General features: G+C 34.5%; 1 protein-coding gene across 2 annotated transcripts in view; it reads left to right on the forward strand.

Moving 5' to 3' along the window:
- kst (spectrin beta chain, non-erythrocytic 5 kst) overlaps positions 1-22,229 on the forward strand; it is a 161,528-nt gene that overhangs the window by 122,868 nt on the left and 16,431 nt on the right. For both annotated transcript variants that reach the window (XM_019043341.2, XM_072300393.1), the window contains exons 16-44: positions 189-392; positions 1,058-1,283; positions 1,635-1,744; positions 2,064-2,213; positions 2,748-2,938; positions 3,378-3,569; positions 7,761-7,842; positions 8,400-8,477; positions 8,773-8,900; positions 9,215-9,452; positions 10,100-10,236; positions 10,810-11,080; positions 11,641-11,904; positions 12,471-12,601; positions 13,029-13,314; positions 13,728-13,946; positions 14,680-14,976; positions 15,692-15,837; positions 16,359-16,590; positions 16,758-16,931; positions 17,453-17,653; positions 18,069-18,246; positions 18,452-18,717; positions 18,963-19,125; positions 19,388-19,575; positions 19,849-20,051; positions 20,636-20,864; positions 21,432-21,716; positions 21,977-22,222. In XM_019043341.2, coding sequence (XP_018898886.2) covers positions 189-392; positions 1,058-1,283; positions 1,635-1,744; positions 2,064-2,213; positions 2,748-2,938; positions 3,378-3,569; positions 7,761-7,842; positions 8,400-8,477; positions 8,773-8,900; positions 9,215-9,452; positions 10,100-10,236; positions 10,810-11,080; positions 11,641-11,904; positions 12,471-12,601; positions 13,029-13,314; positions 13,728-13,946; positions 14,680-14,976; positions 15,692-15,837; positions 16,359-16,590; positions 16,758-16,931; positions 17,453-17,653; positions 18,069-18,246; positions 18,452-18,717; positions 18,963-19,125; positions 19,388-19,575; positions 19,849-20,051; positions 20,636-20,864; positions 21,432-21,716; positions 21,977-22,222 — 5,715 coding nt within the window. The remainder of the gene's footprint in view (positions 1-188; positions 393-1,057; positions 1,284-1,634; positions 1,745-2,063; positions 2,214-2,747; positions 2,939-3,377; positions 3,570-7,760; positions 7,843-8,399; positions 8,478-8,772; positions 8,901-9,214; positions 9,453-10,099; positions 10,237-10,809; positions 11,081-11,640; positions 11,905-12,470; positions 12,602-13,028; positions 13,315-13,727; positions 13,947-14,679; positions 14,977-15,691; positions 15,838-16,358; positions 16,591-16,757; positions 16,932-17,452; positions 17,654-18,068; positions 18,247-18,451; positions 18,718-18,962; positions 19,126-19,387; positions 19,576-19,848; positions 20,052-20,635; positions 20,865-21,431; positions 21,717-21,976; positions 22,223-22,229) is intronic.

Here is a 22,229-nt window from a genome sequence, read left to right on the forward strand (position 1 = left end):
CGTAGATGCTGAAAATTCTAGACTATCAGACAAAGCAAACCTGAGTCTTTGTTAAGCTGCAAGCATCATATAACAAAGTAGTATTTTGTGGGCACTACAATAGGCTACCAGTCTAGTCTATTAAATCTATCTAAACTTTATTTGGAATTATTTAAGCTAATTTTCCCCCTTATTTTTTCCTTATTTAGCTCTCAGCTGACCCAGAACAAGTCGTTGAAATAGAGCCAAGGGAAGAATGGGTTAACGAAACAAGACTAATTCCGCAAGAAGTGTGGGAGGAAGAACCTGTCGAACGATTAGAGCATCGAACGGTCATGGAAGAAAGGCATGTTCCCCAAGTGAAAAGTCTGTACGATTTCTCAGGACACGGCATGCTCATGGCTAAAGGAGAGGTTTGTCTGCTTATTTAATTCAATGTAAGATATTACCCTTGAAATAAAGTGCTTCAAGGGAGTAGAGAATTTATAAAAAGACGGCATCAACCAGAATTAGTCTCATGGTATTTCTCATCGCCCAAGTTTTTCTCATGTTCCGTTTTCTTGCAACCAAGAACAAAGCAAAATTTTGCTGTGTTTTTTTTTAAATTTCTCCGCGATCATACAGAAAAAATCAGCAGTTTTCAGGTGGAGTATTTTTGAATATTCTGTTGATATAATAAAATATTAGAAAAATTTGGCAATGTCCAAGGCTCATTCTGATAATGCTATCCAAATGTGATTGTAATGAATCTAAGGTAAAAAATTGTATTCCTTCCAGAAACCTATATTACAATAACTATTAGTTTGGTCAAACATACACAAGATATGTCATATTGATACGGTCGTTATCCTAACCAAAATCTGCACCAACACCTGATTTTGGCAACCCTCTTGTTTTGTTGCTCTCGGAGGAGTACGCTTACATTCTCTTTACTTTGGATTAGAATCATCCCTCGTAAATACAAACCAATGGCATGTTCTTTTTTCTCCTTGCCTGATTACTTGGCTGGTTACTGATTTTATATATATGTTATTTTTACTATCTCATTAACCTTTTTTTCGCATGGTTAACGTTTCAGATCATGTTTTTACTTAGTAAAACAAACCCAGATTGGTGGAGTGTTCGGAAAGCCAACGGTCAAGATGGTTTTGTTCCTGCCAATTATGTTCGAGAAATAGAACCGAAAATAATGCAGGTAGCTATAAGGAGGCCTGAAAAAGTTCGAATGATTCAACGAGTCAAGAAAACCAAGATGATCAAACAAATTGTACCTGTCAAGAAAATTGTTACGCCTAAACTTAATTGTAAGTATTTAATCAGATGCATGGATGAAAAATAGATTTTAATGGTAATCATAGTTGAATTATGGGTCTTCTGTATGAGTTGACTCCGAAAGTTTAAAATTCAACCACAACAAGGTGCTTAGGAACTAGGTAAACTGGGGAACCCCCTTTTTGCGCCCTTTTCATCTCTCCTATTATGGGCCTGCTGTTCACAAAATATCAATCAATATTATTGATTATCGACCCTTTTTAGTCAGCGAAAAAATAATCATGCATGATTAGTGTTTCATGCTGAGTTCCCAAATTACTTTCTAAATATCAATTATTTAATCAAAATTTTTTTAATTGCACTATCTCTTCTCGTTTTTACAGCTAAGTCACCCACCAAAAAACAAGAACAAAAACATGATGAAAATCAAAATGTTGAAAAACGTCAAAAAAAGATCAACGAAACATATTCTCAGCTATTGAACTTATCTCAGGTAACTTCCATTTTTGAATGCACATTATGTATTTATTGTTTAATACTCATAAAACCATCAGTATTTTTACCTTTTTCAACTGTCGAAAAGTCAAAACTCTACAGTCTAAAGCTATTCAATAGTAAAATACAATTTGAAGTAATTGATAGCTCACTTTATTCATTTTATTATGTGTCAATGTAATTGACGCCTTGCCCGAAAGATTTCTTAAAAGTTAGTGAATGAACTTCTCTGAAGGAAGTTTTCCTTTCTTTGTAGGGAAGACATGGAAGTCAATGTCTCTTTTTTCACTAATTGATTATTCCATTTGAATGTTTAGAGGAGACATGCATTGCTGGAAGATTCAATTCATCTATTTGGTTTCTATCGTGAATGTGATGACTTTGAAAAATGGATCAAAGATAAGGAGAAGATGCTCCGCACCGAAGATAAGACAGATTCTGTTGAAACAGCCAAGCGGAAGTACGAGGTAAGTGAGCCTTAAAATAATCCGTCTGTTTTATCATTGAACGATTGTAAGATCATCAGTCCTCAAATTCCTTAAAACCATTTACATCTTTTTCAATATGAGCTGTGATTTTTAGCAAGTAAGAATAGTATAGTATATTTCAAAACTTAGTGTCCGCCTGTTGGGTATGAGACTCAAAGATCGTACTGGTTGTTTGCAAGGTTCTGTTTTTCAAGAGGCTTATTATTCAGATATTATAGTACTTTGTGTGTTGGCAAAATTTACAATGACGCCCCAGCAATATTTACTGGTAACAAGATGAAACGAGTCCATCGGTATTAAGGTGTTTTGTAGGTTTTAGGCATTGATATCCAAGACAATCATGTTTTAACGTTTTATGGGTATTCTTTAGTTTTGCACAAATATCTCAGCAATTTGATCTTTCGATCTGTCGTTCCTCAGTATTTAATCTCGCTAATATCAGTGTTTAATGGGTTATGAGAAATCGAAAATTAATTTTATTTTTGCTTCATTTTTGTCTCCTCTTGATTCCAGAAATTCTTAACTGACCTTTCTGCGAGTAGTAAACGAATAGAAGCACTAGATACTGCTGTAGAAACTTTCAAAAAACAAGGCCACAGCCAATTGGACAAAGTCAGAGCTCGCCAACGCCATATTCATCAGCTATGGGACCATCTCAATTGGTTGAAGGGTCAAAAAGAAAAGAGCCTTGAAGGAGCCTCTAGGTAAAGTAAATTGTCTTATAATCAAATTTTAACACATATAATACAAGTTTTTGCATAGCACTGTATGCGAAGATTTATTATTTTTGTTGTACGTATTTGTAAATTTCTCATCAAATCTCAAATTTATGTATTTTGGTTCTTTATCACTGGTGCTGAAAAATCATATTTTTTGAAAATTGAAATCAAATGAGATAATTTGTTTAGGGCGAATCTGTCATTTTATATGCCAAGAAATTTTATTTTATTCATTTTAATAGGCAATAGATTTTGATCAGTGGTGTACCGTGTTTAAATAGGTACGTATGTTTCTATTTAAATGTCTGTATTCATGATTTTGTCCTTTTTATTGCTGTCAAAGTATGATGAGAAAGAACTCCTGAAACCTTCAGTAAACTTTTAGTCTTTTTGTATTCGACTACATTCACTAATTTTATCACAGTGTTGAACTATTCCACCGAACTTGCGATGAAGCTTGTGACTGGATGACTGAAAAAATGACTCAGCTAGATACCGCAGAAATAGGATCTGATTTAAAAACTGTCCATGCTCTGCAAAGGAGGCACCATCAACTTGAACGAGAATTAGCTCCTCTAGAAGAGAAAGTGAACAGGGTTCATTTGTTAGCCAATTCGTAAGTTAAATATTCTTTTTTACATTCTTTTTTGTAAAATTTCATGTACATTTTTTTATTTTTATTTGGAGGAGACTTATTATCGATTTATATTGTAGCATTGAAAAAATCTCCTAGTGACAACTTAAAAAACCACTAGCAGTAAATCCCATAACTGCAGATATCCTCTAATCCATGTTGGTGGGTTGCATTACTGGATCACTTGGCAAATAATGACCCTGTGTAGAGCCCTAAATTACACATCATTTGCGTCCAAAAGCAGTAATTACACATACAATATTTTGCCATAATTTTGGAGGTGCAATCATGGAAAAAATCAGCCGGCACTTAATGAGTAAATACAGTTACTCAACTAAGGCTAAAATCAACTTAAAAACTCAATTCGCTTACGTATCTAATTGCCACCAGACTAGTTTCGGGAGCTTTCATCCATCTCCCATCTTCAGTGGTTGTTGACTGATTCGGAATTCGTGGTCGCATTGCACGCATGTGGCTGAACTTTGGACTCCAATGCTCGGAACAGGATGTTGTCTAATCCGTCCAAATCCTCATTTAAAACGTTCGCGCGGTGTTTAAAAATATATAACTTCTCTGCTGTGTTTAGTTGACTGACTTTGGTGACTGATTTGAGTAATTCAGGTTTTAATTCTATGCTGTGTTTTGCCTCCCAAAAATGCTTTGCCACTGCTGATTTTGTTGTTTCTTCGTTTTTTATGTTCCTAGCGTGCTCTTTAGCTCTTGTTTCGATATCTCTTTTCGTTTGTCCGATGTACACTTTTTCGCATCCAGAACAATTTATTTTATAAATTCCCGATTTTTTTAAAACGGGTGTCTCATCTTTTAAATTCCTCATTCCAATATTTCTAAGGTTGTATTTATTTTTGGGAGCTACGCATAGACCATAATTTTTAAAAACTTTTTTCAGGTCTGAATAGATTGCAGGATGATAGTTTACTGAAACCCATTTTCTTTCTTCACAATCCTTTTGAAGGGTGGTAATATTCCTGATTCGTTGTTTGTATTTTGCTGTGTTAATTATCCTATTGATTTCTGATGCCTCAAACCCATTTTTTTGCCCTATTTCAATAATTCTTGTCCTTTCCCTATTCAGTCTTTCTGGTGTCAAGGGGACTTTGATCATTCTTTGTATTAAACTTCTAAATGCGGCTAATTTGTGCTCACGTGGGTTATACGCTTTTTCATTGATGTATACGTCAACATGTGTGGGTTTTCGATATATATCGAATTCAAGCCTATTATTTACCCTGATTACTTTCAAATCTAAAAATGGGAGAGTCCCCTCTTTTTCTATTTCCACTGTGAAATTGACGGTATCTTCTATTGAATTCAGTAATTGTAAGCACTCGTCTACTTTATCTCTGTCTATAACGGCGAATATGTCGTCAACTTTTCGAGACCAATGTTTGAATAACGAACTACTTCCCTTTACGTTCATCTCTAGGTCACTCATAAATAATTCGGATAAAATTGAAGATAAAGGGTTACCCATTGTAAGGCCGTCTTTTTGAATGTAAAACTTGTTGTTAAATTGGAAAAAGCGTTGTTCTGTGCATACTGTTATTATTTGCATGTATTCCTCAATATTTTTCTCACTAATGTTATTCTTTTCAAACCATTTCCTGCACAAAGTTTTTGTTTTTTCGAGGGGTATACTAGGGTAAAGCGACTCCACATCGAATGACACAAGGATGTCATTTTTGTCTAATCTGATATCCTTTACTTTTTCCACAAAATCGAAGGAGTTTTTTATACTTAGGGAATCGAAACTTTCAAACAAATTTAATCTTTTATTCATCCATTTAGCTAATTTATATGCGGGTGAGTTCACGCTGCTCACAATTGGTCTCATTTTATCTCCGGGTTTGTGGATCTTGGGCAAAGTATATAATTTTGGAATCTTTGGGTTGTTAATTTTTAGATGCTTCTTTTCACTATCTGCTATTATGTTATTACAGGCTTTAAGACAATCATTTACTTGTTTTTTGTACTTGTTCAAGGGGTCTTTCTTTAGTAATTTGAATGCTTCATCATTGAGCATATTTTCAGTTCTTCTAATGTAGTTATCTTTGTCAAGGATGACTACTGTGTTACCTTTATCAGCTTTTGTTATCACTAGATTTTTTTGCTCCAATTTTTTGACTAATTTGCAATGTTGTTTACTCCTTTTGGATTGATGTTTGTTTACTTTCTTAATCTAGTGATAACAAAAGCTGATAAAGGTAACACAGTAGTCATCCTTGACAAAGATAACTACATTAGAAGAACTGAAAATATGCTCAATGATGAAGCATTCAAATTACTAAAGAAAGACCCCTTGAACAAGTACAAAAAACAAGTAAATGATTGTCTTAAAGCCTGTAATAACATAATAGCAGATAGTGAAAAGAAGCATCTAAAAATTAACAACCCAAAGATTCCAAAATTATATACTTTGCCCAAGATCCACAAACCCGGAGATAAAATGAGACCAATTGTGAGCAGCGTGAACTCACCCGCATATAAATTAGCTAAATGGATGAATAAAAGATTAAATTTGTTTGAAAGTTTCGATTCCCTAAGTATAAAAAACTCCTTCGATTTTGTGGAAAAAGTAAAGGATATCAGATTAGACAAAAATGACATCCTTGTGTCATTCGATGTGGAGTCGCTTTACCCTAGTATACCCCTCGAAAAAACAAAAACTTTGTGCAGGAAATGGTTTGAAAAGAATAACATTAGTGAGAAAAATATTGAGGAATACATGCAAATAATAACAGTATGCACAGAACAACGCTTTTTCCAATTTAACAACAAGTTTTACATTCAAAAAGACGGCCTTACAATGGGTAACCCTTTATCTTCAATTTTATCCGAATTATTTATGAGTGACCTAGAGATGAACGTAAAGGGAAGTAGTTCGTTATTCAAACATTGGTCTCGAAAAGTTGACGACATATTCGCCGTTATAGACAGAGATAAAGTAGACGAGTGCTTACAATTACTGAATTCAATAGAAGATACCGTCAATTTCACAGTGGAAATAGAAAAAGAGGGGACTCTCCCATTTTTAGATTTGAAAGTAATCAGGGTAAATAATAGGCTTGAATTCGATATATATCGAAAACCCACACATGTTGACGTATACATCAATGAAAAAGCGTATAACCCACGTGAGCACAAATTAGCCGCATTTAGAAGTTTAATACAAAGAATGATCAAAGTCCCCTTGACACCAGAAAGACTGAATAGGGAAAGGACAAGAATTATTGAAATAGGGCAAAAAAATGGGTTTGAGGCATCAGAAATCAATAGGATAATTAACACAGCAAAATACAAACAACGAATCAGGAATATTACCACCCTTCAAAAGGATTGTGAAGAAAGAAAATGGGTTTCAGTAAACTATCATCCTGCAATCTATTCAGACCTGAAAAAAGTTTTTAAAAATTATGGTCTATGCGTAGCTCCCAAAAATAAATACAACCTTAGAAATATTGGAATGAGGAATTTAAAAGATGAGACACCCGTTTTAAAAAAATCGGGAATTTATAAAATAAATTGTTCTGGATGCGAGAAAGTGTACATCGGACAAACGAAAAGAGATATCGAAACAAGAGCTAAAGAGCACGCTAGGAACATAAAAAACGAAGAAACAACAAAATCAGCAGTGGCAAAGCATTTTTGGGAGGCAAAACACAGCATAGAATTAAAACCTGAATTACTCAAATCAGTCACCAAAGTCAGTCAACTAAACACAGCAGAGAAGTTATATATTTTTAAACACCGCGCGAACGTTTTAAATGAGGATTTGGACGGACTAGACAACATCCTGTTCCGAGCATTGGAGTCCAAAGTTCAGCCACATGCGTGCAATGCGACCACGAATTCCGAATCAGTCAACAACCACTGAAGATGGGAGATGGATGAAAGCTCCCGAAACTAGTCTGGTGGCAATTAGATACGTAAGCGAATTGAGTTTTTAAGTTGATTTTAGCCTTAGTTGATTTAATCGGTTCGCTGTTTTTTAGTTTCGTTCATTGTTTTAATTTTAAATACAGTTACTATTTACTTGTATCTACTTTTTCCCCAAAACGTAATAATGCACCACATAATATTTCACCTTTTTTTTTCTAAATTTTTCATCCTTGTCATTTTTTTACATATTTAATTACTTTTCCTTTTTTTTTGTAGGGTCAAAGAAGCATATCCTACTGAAAAAGCAAATGTCAAAGGGCGCCAGAAGCAAATTCAAGAAATGTGGGATAAAGTGAAGGTATGCACCCTAATACATAAGGGTTTAAGTGTTTCTCATAATTCCTTTTTATTTTTCTTATTGAGCTGCAACATCAAAGCATCTGAAATACTTACTTAGATATCGAATGATCATAACTGTTTGTCTAACATTTACATTAAAAAAAAATTGTAACTCCCATCATTTTTCTATGTAAATGAATTTTTGGGTCTTGTTAAGAATCACAACTAAGGATTTAAAAGGGAAAAAGGAAACAAGAAAACAACATTTTGCATCACCAAAAGCATTTCTCATTCATTCTTTACAAAAATGTTTTGTAGATTTACGAAAAGATGATGTGGTTACTCACATTTATACATTTATTTTGTGAAGTTTCTCAACATTTACTGACTTTAGATCTTGGAGTCATAATTTTGAAAGTACTGACTGAGTGAATACCTGATGCAAAAATTGAAGAGAAATCTATAATTCTTGGAAAATGTGATGCATTCTCCATTGACCTGTCACTATATTTCCATGTATACTAATAGACATGTGTACACACTAATTAATGTTTTGGATTTTCTTCTATCATACAGACAAAAGCTGTTGAGAGGCGTGCCAGGCTAGAAAATGCTGTCGGACAACAAATCTTTAGGAACAGCGCCAAAAACTTGGTAATAAACTTTGGATTTTACTGTTTCATTTTTACAAAATTTGAGCATTCTTTACTGAGCTTTATTTAGCTCTTTTGTCAAATTATCTGATTTGACTTAATTTTGTTTGATATTCAATGCCACCCTTAAAATAATCATCTCAAACTAGTTTATTGTGATAGAATTAATTATGCTCTTCAATATCTTCCTTCAATATTTTTAATTTCTCATTTAATCTTTTTGAACTCTGATATGTATTTGCTTTCTCTTACGAGTCTTAGAATTATTGACTATCCATTTTTTTTTACCCTTTCAGTTAAATTGGGTGTCGGATGTAAAAGATGCCTTGAAAACCGAAGAACCAGCAAGAGACGTTGTATCTGCCGAAAATCTACTGAAACAACACTTAGAACTTGGCGACGACATAAAAGCACACCAAGATGAGTAAGTATTCTTTGCTAAAATGTGTCCTTCTCCCCTCCTTTCTCACAAAAAAAAAAAAAAATAAAAAAATAAAAAAAAAAATAAAAAAAAATAAAAATATAGCCCTTTTTGCTTGAATATCAGATGCATTACTGCGAGGATTTCTTATTATCAAGTGAATTTTTCAATTCATACGTAATGTTATTTTTTAATAAAATAATGGAGGGTGATGGAAAATGCCCACCTTTTTACTTTTACACTTTTCAGCTTTTGATTCTCTTTTTTTAAAGGATTTCAAGTCATCTATTAATTTTTTCAAATTTTCTCATTTAAAGATTCCATGAAGTGACAGACCTTGGTAGCCATATTTTGAAGAGTAATCCTAATCTGACAGAGGTCAAAGAACGGTTGGCGCTGTTGAATGCAGAACAAAATGCAGTTTTACAAGGCTGGAAAGAGAAAGAAAATTGGCTTCGGCAATGTTTGAATCTTCAACTATTAAACAAAGAAGCTGACCATATTGATACAATTACTTCTAGTCATGAAGCTTTCCTTGAATTCACAGATCTTGGGGTAAGTCTCTATCTTTAATTAACTGTAGCGAATATTTGCATCAGAAACATGTCTGTCTTTTTGTTTTTTGGTCCTTTCCCTCGGGACAGTTCTGATGGGTCAAGATACAACCTAGTATCTTCTAACCAATCAGAAACCATAGTTCTGTCAGAAAAACTCAGAGTCTTTCGGTAGGTGGAGTTATGATATGCCTCAGACCATTCAGAAATCAGAATTTTGTTTTGTTGCTTTTTTGGTCGTACTTAAAATAAATAATGGACTGAGATGTAAAAAACTCCAACATATACCTTGCCTAAAATGTTTTGCCTATTAATCATAACCAAAGTAAATTAGAGACCTATCCTGTAACAGCTGGTTCTTGTCATAAATTTCTGTTGGAACCATTAGTTTCATATTTATCAACAGTCCCTTCAGTTTATTTGCTTATTTATAGGTACATTAATGTAACTGAAATTTTTGGGAAGTAAATATTTCTTCACTTCAATGGCCCAAATTTTCTACAAATTGAAAATTATGAAATTATCATGGCTGCCACTAAACTGTGTCTTACCGGTCTCAAATTAATCTTCATTGTTGAATTGTTTTTACCGCAGCATTTATTTAAAATTGCATTCTTTCTAAATTAATTGTATTATCCTCATACCCAGGGCTCAATTGATGACGTTGAAGCTCTTCTGAAACGTCATGAAGACTTTGAAAACACGCTTTATGCACAAGACGAAAGACTGAAGGCTTTCAGCGATCTTGCTGATAAATTCATAGCAGCTGGTCATAATGATAAAGCGTAAGTAGTTTTTCTAACTCTTTAGTATTTATGTATTTTTGTATCAGTTTTAAGTATAGTAAATGAAATTAAAAAATATTTGCTAGCCTTCAAGACACTAAGTAAGTGGATATATCTTCTCATAAATATACTATTCACTCGTTATCAAAATTGCAGCTTGTTTTAAATTTTTACAGGACATCTAATTAGTTCTGAAAATGAGAGTTTGAATCAAAGGAAATCTCGAGTCATCATTTTGCCAAGAGCTGAAGAATACAAACTCTAAAATGATCTCATTTGCTACCATCTTTAAACTAAGATACCCAAAATTAAAGGAGACCCTAGAAATGAATGTTAGCGTTTTATAGTGCATTCTGCCGCTTATTAATTGATTTACTATTCTGGTTTAAAGTTAAATAGGCCAGTTCTGCCTAGGAGGGCAGGGGACAGGTATGAAGATGATTTAAGGAGGAAAGGAGAATTTCATCTTTTAATCATCCCAAATATATGGACCTTTAGCAAGAAAAACTCAAAGACCTGTTTTTCAAATCTCCCGGAAAGATTTTAATAATTTCTCTTTTCCTATCCTTACAGGATTGATGAAAGACGTAATGCTGTTCTGAAGCGAAGACAAGCAGTGAAGCAGTTGGCTGCTACGCGTAGAGCAGCGCTTATTGCCTCACGTAGCTTCCAAGAATTCAGCGCCGATGTTAGCGATCTGAAAGTCTGGCTGGCTGAAAAGCTGAAAACAGCCGCAGATGAATCATACAGAGACCTGGCTAATATTGAAAGAAAATTACAGAAACATGAAGCTTTTGAGAGAGAACTGAGAGCTAATGAGGGACAACTGCACTCAGTCAACAAGGTGAACTTTTCTACAGAAGTATTTACATTCTCTGACTTTGAACTTTTTTTTTTTGAGCATACAAATGTTTCAAATGTTATATGATTATAATATGAACAGTTGTTTCATAATTGAGTATCAAGAAAGTTCCTCTTATGTATTTTTTGCTACATTAACCACCCTAATGGTATGATCTGAAACCAATCACAAGAGTTTATTTTCAATATAGCTCATCCTGCAAAGTGTATAAATATCATTCAGGAAGAATATTCTTATAATGAACTCAATGTTGTTACAATTTCTTTCACCATTCTTGAAGCCCTCATACTGGGGGAAAATTCAAATGAATGAATCGTTTGGAAATTGAAAAACTATCTAATTTTAATAAATTTTAAACAACTATAAAACTGAAAATGTAAGTGAGAAAATTCTTTTTATTGTTTATTCTATGCTTCGTAATTTTATAAAGGAAAACAAAGTAGAAAAAACTTACTCTTGCCGACGCTGTTGCTCATTAAACAAGTTCATTCTCCATCTTAACTATAATTTGTTTTTCATTTTTGTGTCCCGTCAACATTTAGGCTGGTAAAGCACTAATAGCCAGTGATAACTACCGGAAAGAAGAAGTCGGAAAGATGTTATCCGACTTGAACAAAACATGGGAGAAACTGGTTGAGGTTTGTGTTGAGAAAGGGAGAAGACTACGACAAGCATCTGCCCAACATACCTACAACCGCACTTTAGATGATGCCCGACTTAAACTAGAAGAAATTGAAACGTCCCTACAGTCTAACCAAGTTGGATCTGATTTGCGACATTGTAAGCAACTAATCAAAAAACATCAGGTAAGGAACAAAACCTCTTTGATTAAAATAGATTAATCCGTATAAAAGCATTGCACATCTTTAAGCATTAGAGTAGTAGAGCACCATGTTTTTGTAATGGAATTTTAAGGTAGAGTCCACGCCCAGTAAGTTAAGGCATTTTTAGAGAAGATTTGCTGAGAGATTGATTCCCCTCTTATCCTTCCCCTTGATTGACTCAGGCTAAATTTGCAATGCAACATTTGTTTTGTGCCACTTTGCCTCTAATGAAGCATCTTACAGAATTTTTTTTCGAATGAAGTGTCACTCAAATTAGTTTTGTTACAGAATTAATCAAACGTAATAACTGAACTGTCATTCAAATCCCTCAATTCATTAAATTAAAGTGACTTAGTCACATTTTTGCCTTACAGGGAGAAATGGACAGAATAAAATAATAAAAGAAAATAAAAATCCATACAACAGAAAAAATATCTAATTTACAGTTGTTGTTTCAGAAGATAGAATTCCAATAATGTATGTGATATAAATTCACTACAGGTTTTTCAAATGCAACTTTTAAAAAAAAATTTATTCTTTTAATTCAGGTTTTGGAGAGTGACATTCAAAATTGGAAGCAAAAAATTGGAGATTTTGTTACGCTTGGTCTGGAGATGGCCCAAGAAGGACATTTTGATGCTGATAATATTTTGAAAGCCAGTAAAGAATGCCAAGAAAAGTAAGTGTCATAATTATTTTTTATCATTAAATATAATTTTTTGGAGAATTGTCGACCTCTGCAAGAATTGATACCATTTAAGGGATGGAGCTCACAATCAATTACAGTTTAGTTCAGCAGATTTCTAGGGGAAGAATAATAAGTTTACATATTTCAGCTGCAATATGGAAATGTATTGAATAAATTAAAGGGGGAAAAAATGAAAAATACCTCCGGCCAAATAAAGTTTTTCAACCTTTTATCATGCTACTTACAGTACATAATGTATCATTAAAATTCAACGGTGCTTTGTTCTCAAACCCTCCATTCACTCCAGATTTTTTATACCCAAGTCAAAATGTCCTATTTGCAGAGTTTTCTATTCAGTCTCTTCAAAAATTACCACTTGCAATCTTATCAACATGTATCTTTCTTTTTCTCTTCTCAGGTTTAGTTCATTACAGGAGCCTGCTCGACAGCGGCGTGAAGCTTTAGAAGAATCACTGAGATTCCATAAATTTGGTTTTGAACTAGAGACGGAACTAGGTTGGATTAGAGAGCATCTACCTTTGGCTGCCTCTGAGACGCTTGGTCAAAATCTTCATCAGGCCCAGTCATTACACAAGAAACACCGCAAATTAGAAGCAGAAATCCAAGGACATCAGCCAATGATTGACAAAACATTAGCATCTGGTCAAGCGTTAATTCATCAAAAACACCCCGAAACCAAACAGGTATAAATTATTTTAGTCCTATCGCTTTTTTTAAAGATCAAACATCCTTTTGCTGTGAATGAAGCAGCAGTTTCATCAGAAAAATCATAATTCATCAGAATGGTGATCTACCCCCTAGTAAAATTTATGGAACTCTAGTTCATTAGTTTTTTTTACCTAGCGCCTCATTTTTTTTTGCTGTTTTCTCCAACATTAGGCCCTTGTTTCTCGAGTTTCAAAAGTTCAAGTGAAGGTATCCATAAGTAAATGTAACTTTTAATGTCTCGTAACATCAAACAATGAGGTAGGTTTTTTAAAATATCAGTTCTTTCTTAAGCCAACAGTTTTCTAGAACCTAAGCTGGAAAGAAAAGAACGAGTCCGAAAAATATTTTTAAGTACTTATAATACAAATTTCATTTTTATTAACTTTAGGTTACATCCCTCTGCACCGGCTTAGAGGATGCTTGGCAAGATCTCAAATTGAAAGCAGCAGAACGAAGTCGCAAGCTGGAACTCTCCTTGAAAGCGCAGCAATTTTTCTTTGAGGCAAGTGAAGTTGAAAGCTGGCTTGCAGAAAAGAATGATTTGCTAAACTCAACTGATTATGGTCGAGATAGGGATGCTGCCTCCAAATTATTGACAAAACACAAGGTGCGTATTGTTTCTTTTTCTTTATTAAAATTTTAAAATACTTGATAATTTTTTTGATTACTTTGAATTTTTAAGTCTCCTAGCAAAATTTTTAAGTTAAGGTCCTGCGTAACAGAGTCCACTGGACCTTTACTCCAGTAAATGCATGTCTAAGAAATTATGTTGTTTATTTAATTCATTTTCTGTATCGCAATGGTGATAATACACAATTGTGTTTGATACCCTCCAAATGCTTTTTCGACCTCAATGTTGACAGATCCGATTTTAAGCTTAGTACAGGAAAAAAAAAACCATTATCATCAGTGTAATACTTGACTATTAAAAAAAAAGTAGTCAAATGTAGGAATTTTTCTGGCATCCTACCAACTGAATTTTAATTTTGAAATCTTATGCAAGAAACCAATCCAAAGCTAGTCTCTCAATCAAAATATTGAAAGTAAATTGATATTCTGCTTAAAAGTCCAAAACACTGCTCCCAGGTAAGATCAAAATTTTCAGAGAGAAGAATATTCTCCAAAAAATATCAGTTTCTGGAACCTTATTTTACAATAGGCTAGAATATTCTTCTGGAAAAAAACTTCATCCGAATTATGTTTTGAAAATTTTTAATTGCCATTTCTATTGGTAATTTTCTGTAAAATGGTTCTTTTTCTGAAACTAATCTTAAATATTTTTAGCTTCGAAAAGCTTCTAGTCGTTAATCCTAAGGCTTAATCTCGTACTTTTTTTTTAGGCACTAGAGTTGGAATTAGATACCTACAGCAGTATCGTCACAGAAATGGGACATGCTGCGTCTGCGATGGTTAACAGCAAACATCCAGATTGGAAAGCGATATCAAGTAAACAACAAGCCATCAGCCAACAAATTAAGACTTTACAGAAGTTGGCAACCGCCAGACAACAACGACTGATGGAAAGCATGTGCCGGCATGAATACCTGATGGAAAGCAGCGAATTAGAGGAATGGATCAAAGAAAACATGCAGGCTGCTGCCACAGATGATTATGGAACTGACTATGAACATCTTCTGGTACGTCTAATTTTGCTTATATTTTTTGATTTTGATGTTGAGACCCCTTGTGTTTCCTTCCCAAGATTGTTTCTATAGTAATTTTTTACCTGTACAAGCAAAGTTTGTAGTCCTGATTTGTGACAAAAAGTGAACATTTAATGACAAAATTATAAGTGATGGTTCAACTGTGATTTTTATGTTTCCATACAGCAGATCCAGACTCTAAAATAAACTTAATGGCTGTCCTTAAAATATGTAATGCACTAGAGGCAAGGGGGGCCAATGAGAGTATTACGTTACTTTGTACTTAAGTGTTAAAGGATAGGGTCCTATATCATAAAATTGTTACAAAGGCTGAGAATGCGAGTCAAAAAATCGGGAACTAAGTGTTACGCGTTTTATGGGCGTCCGCTTATGATGGTAATGATCCGAAAATTTCGTAAACTTGAAGAACGGAGAAGCATTGCAGATGCTCAACTAGGAGAAAAAATAGGTCAAATCGAGGGGTATTAACAAAGTGGTATAAAGCAAATCTCCATCTCACACTGATAGTTGCAACTGTATTACAGTATTACTATTGTTAAATTTTTGAATTATGTATTTTTCATTTCAATATTTTTACCCTCGAAACCTGTAGGATAATATTTTCACTCTGAAATATCTATTCTACTCAATGTAAGCGTTCCTAATTTTTGCCAAGATATTGATGACCTACTTTCTATCTTTGTTACAGATCCTTCAAAATAAATTTGATGACCTGAAACACAAAGTAGAAGCCGGCTCTGAAAGATTTACTCAGTGTGAAGAACTTGCAAAGAAACTGATTGCAAATGAGAGTCCTTACATTGCAGACATTGAAAAACGACAAGAACAACTTCGGTAAACATTTATCTTTCTATTTTACATTTCTTTGTTAATTTGCATGTTTCATTTCAGAAGTGCTTTTTGAAAGAATTTACCAAGAACCATTAAGTATTCAAAACACCAGACCACTGTTGTCATGAATGAATGGTGGATAAATTTTGAATCTGACTAAGTTCTCTCTGACTAGATGAACACTTTGTAATTACCTTAACTGTCTCCAAAGTTTGATCCAAGTTCTATAAGTAACAAGACAAAGAGACAAAGAAGTCGTGCCGCACCACTTTATATTGCAAAATCGCTGAAGAGTTGTGGTCCCCCCCCCCCCCACTAGTATATTAATATAATATTAGACTTCATTAAGAGTCTGAAAAGAGGAAAAAGTTGTCTAGTAGTACGTACTATCAAGAACGATCATGCATTATATGAAGGATCGATCACAGAAGAAACCGAAACCATTCATTTCCTACTAAAGATGACTTTTAAAAAGTTCCTTTCAATTATATTGCTCAAGTTTTTCTTTTCGATTTTTTCCCCAGTGAGTCTTGGCAACAGCTGTTGAATATATTAGATAACAGAGAGCAGCGGTTGAATGCTGCGGGAGAAATACACAGATTCCATCGGGATGTCGCAGAAGCTCTCTCTCGAATCAATGACAAAGATGCCATGCTCTCTGATGATCTTGGACGCAACTTGAACTCTGTCCTGACATTAATCAGGAAACACGAAGGGTTTGAGAATGATTTGGTTGCATTAGAAGCACAATTACAGGTAAGACTTGAAACAGATGAGTCAGTTATTTTATCTCTCTTTATATGCTTTTCCAAAGTCTTTTTTCTGCAATTTTTTACATCTTTGTCTTAAATAATAAAAAAGTCCTTCAATTGCTTATCTTTCCTCAAACGTTAATCATTGACCGGTGATTTTTTTCATTTTAGGTATTAGTCGAAGATGCAGTAAAACTTCAGGCGCTCTATCCAGGTAACAATGCCTCACATATTGCTGAAAAGCAAAATCTAGTCATTGCACAGTGGGGCAAGTTACAGGAGCGTTCAGCTCATCGGCGAGAGGCACTCCAAGCCAGCTGTGATCTTCACCGCTTTTTAGCCCAGGTGAGAATTCATTTGTTTTCAACTACAAGTCTCTATAGTTTTCCACATCTACTTTCAAAGTAAAATTATTCAAAAGCAAGCAGTACATCATAGTCACGTTTCCTGTTCATATTTTTTATCATTTTTAAATTTTTATCCTTATTTCCCTTCACTGTTTTAATGAGAAGAAAAATTGTAAACCCGGGGCTCTTAGCAGCTAGAAGGAACAAATGATTCTAATGTTACAGGGGGGAAAAGACATAGAAAACACTGGGCATTGAAAACAAAAGTCCTCATAACGCAAAAATGTTAAAACTTTATAGTAATGATAACAGAGAAACTGAAATTTTAGCTTCTTGCTGAAGTCTGCCTTTTCTATCCCCCATAATGTTTTAGTAAAATATGGAGAGATAGGGAACCCTGAGATATGTATCTCTGTTTTCAGTTGAGAAAAGCCAATGAATATGAATAATCATTTATGTGGCTCATATATTAGTCCAATTAGGTTTTTAGAATGTAAAAAATTCTTTTCAATTTTTCAGGTTCGAGATCTAATGAATTGGGTATCAGAATTAAGAACAGCCATGATGACACAAGAGAAGGTTCGGGACGCTGCAAGTGCTCAGAGCCTGAAAGCTGAACATGATGCCATCAAAGCAGAAATTGAAGCCAGAGAAGAAAGTTTTCAGACTGTCATGGAATTAGGAGAAGCTCTCGTGCAAGGCGGTCACTATGCAGCCAATGTAAGTTTCTAAACGCTAGGTTTTTTGACTCTGTAAAGTATGAGCCGTCAGACTTTGTTTATGCCAATAGATATCTAAAAGTGAGCATTATTGTGCCACTTAGGATCACAGAAAAAAGCACAAAGATTGTTTTTTGTAAATATCACCAAAAAATTTAAAATTGAAAAATTTAGTTTGTAGGTACATTAAAATGATTTCATTCATGATTGCATTTCATGGTCGTAGGGATGTGCTAAATATAAAAATTGCCAAGTCAAGGTCCATTTTTAAGGAAGTTACTTTTGACATTTTCAGTTCCAAGTTGCAGTCTGACTTCGGACTTCTAGTTGGCCAATTTAAATGAATAGCATTCGTAACTAGATAATGGATCTCTTTGAGACTTTATTTTATTTTCTCACATTTTTTTTTTATTCAGGAAATTCAAGAAAAATTCGGACAGTTATTGGAAGAAAGGCAAAATCTTCACACAGCATGGCAGCATAAAAAAGTTCATCTGGATCAACTGATAGATCTCCACTTTTTCTTGCGTGATGCCAAGCAAATTGATACACTCTGTGCTGCTCAAGAAGTGGCTCTTTCAAATCCTGATTTTGGTAAGTGGCCTTCATGAGTATTATCCATTCAAGGAAACTTTTTTAATTAATTTATACATGTATGTATCTACTTATTACCTCATAAGAATGGGCAGAGTACAAAAGAACAAGAATTCATACTTTCCCATGATTAAACTTACAGTTACTGAATGCATTATTTCCATACATGTGTAATGAATCTAAAACTTTCTTTCTGTTTTCCCAGGTGACTCAGTTGATGAGGTTTCTATCCTTGTCAAGAAGCATGATGCATTTGAAAAATTGCTTGCTACCCAGGAGGAAAAAGTAATAGCGCTACAAGAACACAGTGAGAAATTGCTTGCTCAAAATCACTTCGAAAGTAGCATCATTGCAAGGCGACTCGCAGAGGTCTTGAAGAGAAGAGCAAAAGTAAAACAGCTGTGTGAACTTCGTAGATTACTGCTAGATGATGCCTTGCTTTATGCGCAGTTTGTCAGAGATGTTGGCGAAGTAAGTTCATTTCTTTTTACCTTATTCATTCATAATTATTTCAAATTAAATTTAGAAAGGGAAAAAAACGGGCAAATCTTTCTCTATGAGTGAGGTTTCACAGAAACAAAATTAAATAAACAACAAGGGGCTACGCAAAAAAAGAAATATATTCTATGAAATTGGCTAAATTTTTTTATTTTCATATTATTTTACAGAATTTTAAAAGTAATCCTCACCAATACTGAAATTGGTTTTATTTTTAGGCGGAGTCTTGGATTGGAGAGAAAGAGAAGAAGCTGGAAGTTGAAGCCAGTCAAGGAGAAGTTAGCTCTTTGGAGGATAAGATTAAGAAATTACAGAAGCATCAAGCATTCCAAGCAGAACTCTCTGCCAACCAAGGAAGAATCACCACCATCAAAGAAAAAGGTAATTTTGAGTTTCTTATTTGGACTAATTTACATCAAGAGGAACTATATCTATTCTGACATGAGACTTGGAAGCCATGAAAAAACATGTATGACAGGACCCATGTAACAATTATTAAAAACCTCTGATATTGAGCCGCTCCCTAGGACTTCCCTCGCTAAGCCCATATTAACGGGACCGGGTCTTGCTATCCCTAAAAAAATCAAATAAACATTCATTTCTAGGACTACCTATAATTGTTTTTGTCTTTTATTTTCTCCAGGTGAAACATTATTGGCTAAGAAACACAAAGCATCACACGAAATTAGAGCCCAGTTAGAGCAGCTGTTAACATCATGGCGTAATTTACTACAAGCCTCTAACAATCGAGGTCAAGGATTAGAAGAAGCTCAAGATATTCTAGAGTTCAATAATCAAGTTGATAAAATTGAAGCTTGGATTCGAGACAAGGTATGCTTTTATATTAATTCCAAAGCTAAAGAATCTGCAGTAATGTTTGTCAGTAGCACATAAAATTTGCACAGAGCCCTATTTGTAGGTGCTGAAGCGCAACTATCAGATGCATTTATGCGTCAGTAAGTGTTAAATGGCCAATTGGACGCTGAAACACCGTAAGATTCGTTTGTGCACCTATAATTAATAGATAGCACTGGAGTCCTTTCATCAAAATTCTAGTTCTCGTTTGGACTGTTTTAAGTTCAATGAATTTTCTTCTTTTTCTAGGAAATGATGGTTCAAGCTGGAGAAATGGGTAGAGACTACGAGCATTGCCTTGCTCTGCAACGCAAGCTGGATGACGTAGACAGCGACATGCGAGTTGATGATTCTCGAATCAGGCAAATTAATTCGCTCGCTGACAAACTAATTCGACAAGGGCGAAGCGATACCCGATCCGTTCAGCAGAGAAGAGAAAACTTCAACTGCAAGTAAGATACTTTTGTCAAGTCTCAAGTTGTCCGTAATGTAATGTCCGTAAATGTCCGTTTATTCCCTCTTATCAAGTATCTATGTCAGAAAAATATTTGTGTAGAAGCTATCAATAAGTGAATTTTCCATAGAAGGCAAGAGAGGAGATTTCTTAGGATGATAAACAGAAATCAAAGCTCAGAGCTACCGTATATTTGTATAGATATCATTTTCTTTCTATGGTAAAATTTCGGCGAGGTACTCCACAGGTCTTTCTTCCATCAGAAAGTTAGTTACCTTCATTATTGATTTACTTCTTACTTCCTGATGAAGTGTACTTTAAATCTATGCTCTCCATTACTAAGCTTGTAAAAAGTCATACCCTAATTTTTAATGAAAATAATCTGGAGCAAGAAAGAGACACTTTGTGCCTCCTTCAGGTTTTACTCCAGGTAAATCAAAACTCATAATTACACTCCTATAAGCCTAACAAGACCTCCTGACCTCGCTCAGTATCAAGAGGAATTCATATGTGGCGAAGAAATTTTAATTTGGGATGTCCAATCGGGAAACGCTTCAAAGTTTATCTTTTTCCATTTTTTAGATGGCGAGCATTACAAGGAGCTCTAACTGAATACAGAGAACATTTAGCAGGAGCACTGGAAATTCACGCCTTCAACAGAGATGTTGATGATACGTCACAGCGAGTCGCAGAAAAAGCTGTAGCCATGGGAACAGAGGACACAGGCCGTGATCTAGCAGCTGTTCAACAGTTACAAAGAAAACAAGATGCTTTAGAACGAGATATGACGGCCATCGAAGGAAAAATTAAGGTATGTTCTAATATTATTCATGAAGTCACAGCTCTATATTTAGCTTGAATTTGATCTTGTAATGAACACTAGTACGCATAGTGGTGGTCCACGGCTGGACAAATTTTAGTTTGCATTTTTATTCGGAAAGGGGCAACACCCAAAGAAAGAATTTTCACTGACCCCATGGAAATGCCCTCCAGGTAGATTTACGTACATTTTTTGCCCAATTGAGCAGTTGAATATCTATTGGCAAATGTTTAATATCAATATTTTACTTCAATACCAGGAAGAATTGATAAACTTATTCTTTTTTTTTTTTTTTTTGTGTTCAGGCTATCAAAATAAGTGGGTGTAGTTCAAAACATATTGATTTGCCCTAAGATAATATAAAAGCAAAATGTTGTCAAACGGTATTCAGAATCTATATTTTATTCACATACTTGTTCATTGTGATGATTTTACGAACACATTTTACGTTTTCCTTTTCTACTTCTCCTGCAGCTTTAACTAGCTGCCTCAAATTTTTATTTTTTCTTTAGATTTCTTTAGTTTAAACTCTAGGTAATTAATTCCATTCATTTGCAGGAGCATGATGTAGAATGCCGACGACTAGTCCAAAAGTATCCAGACATGAGTGGACCTATTCGTGCTAAACTGACTGAACTACAGGACAAATGGAGAAGCCTCCAGTCCTTATCCCATACAAGGAGAGAAAAATTAAGCCTAGCCTTCACGAATCATAAATTCTCAGCTGACTTGCGTGAGCTGGAGCTTTGGGTTGCTGACACTATCAAGAGGATAGACGCTTGTGACCTTCCAAACAATATCGCTGAGGCGAAAGCAATGTTGGAGCTCCATCATGAAAGAAAGGTTAGTTGATTTCCTCATTGTAGATATCAATTGAACTTTAAATTCATCCAGATCCTACCAGTTGTCGCAGTTTTTACCATCTTTAAATTTATTAATTTATTGAGTTTTGAGGTTTTGAAATTCTTAAAGCTTAGCTCATGATTTTTTAAGTTAGTTTAATTGTCAATTATGTATGTGAAGTGAGTCCTAAAATAGATGAAGACTCATCTTTTTTACCTACTTTGTTCTTAATTAATTTTATTGCTTTACTCAAATTTTAGGCGGAAATAGATGGAAGGCAAGAAACTTTTAAGGCATTGAAAGAGTTTGGTCTTCAACTAACGCCAGCCAGAGAAGAAGACTTAGCTCATCTTGAAGAAATCAGAAGAACAATTGGTGCTGCATGGGAAGAACGAAAACAGAAGCTAAATCAAGCACTGCAGTCTCAAATTTTCAAGGAACAGGCTGATCAAGCTGAAAATTGGCTTGCCTCCAAAGAAGCATTTTTGAACAATGAGGACCTCGGAGTGAGTA

The sequence above is a fragment of the Bemisia tabaci genome, chromosome 5 (genome assembly GCF_918797505.1).
Source record: "Bemisia tabaci chromosome 5, PGI_BMITA_v3".
NCBI lineage: Eukaryota > Metazoa > Arthropoda > Insecta > Hemiptera > Aleyrodidae > Bemisia > Bemisia tabaci.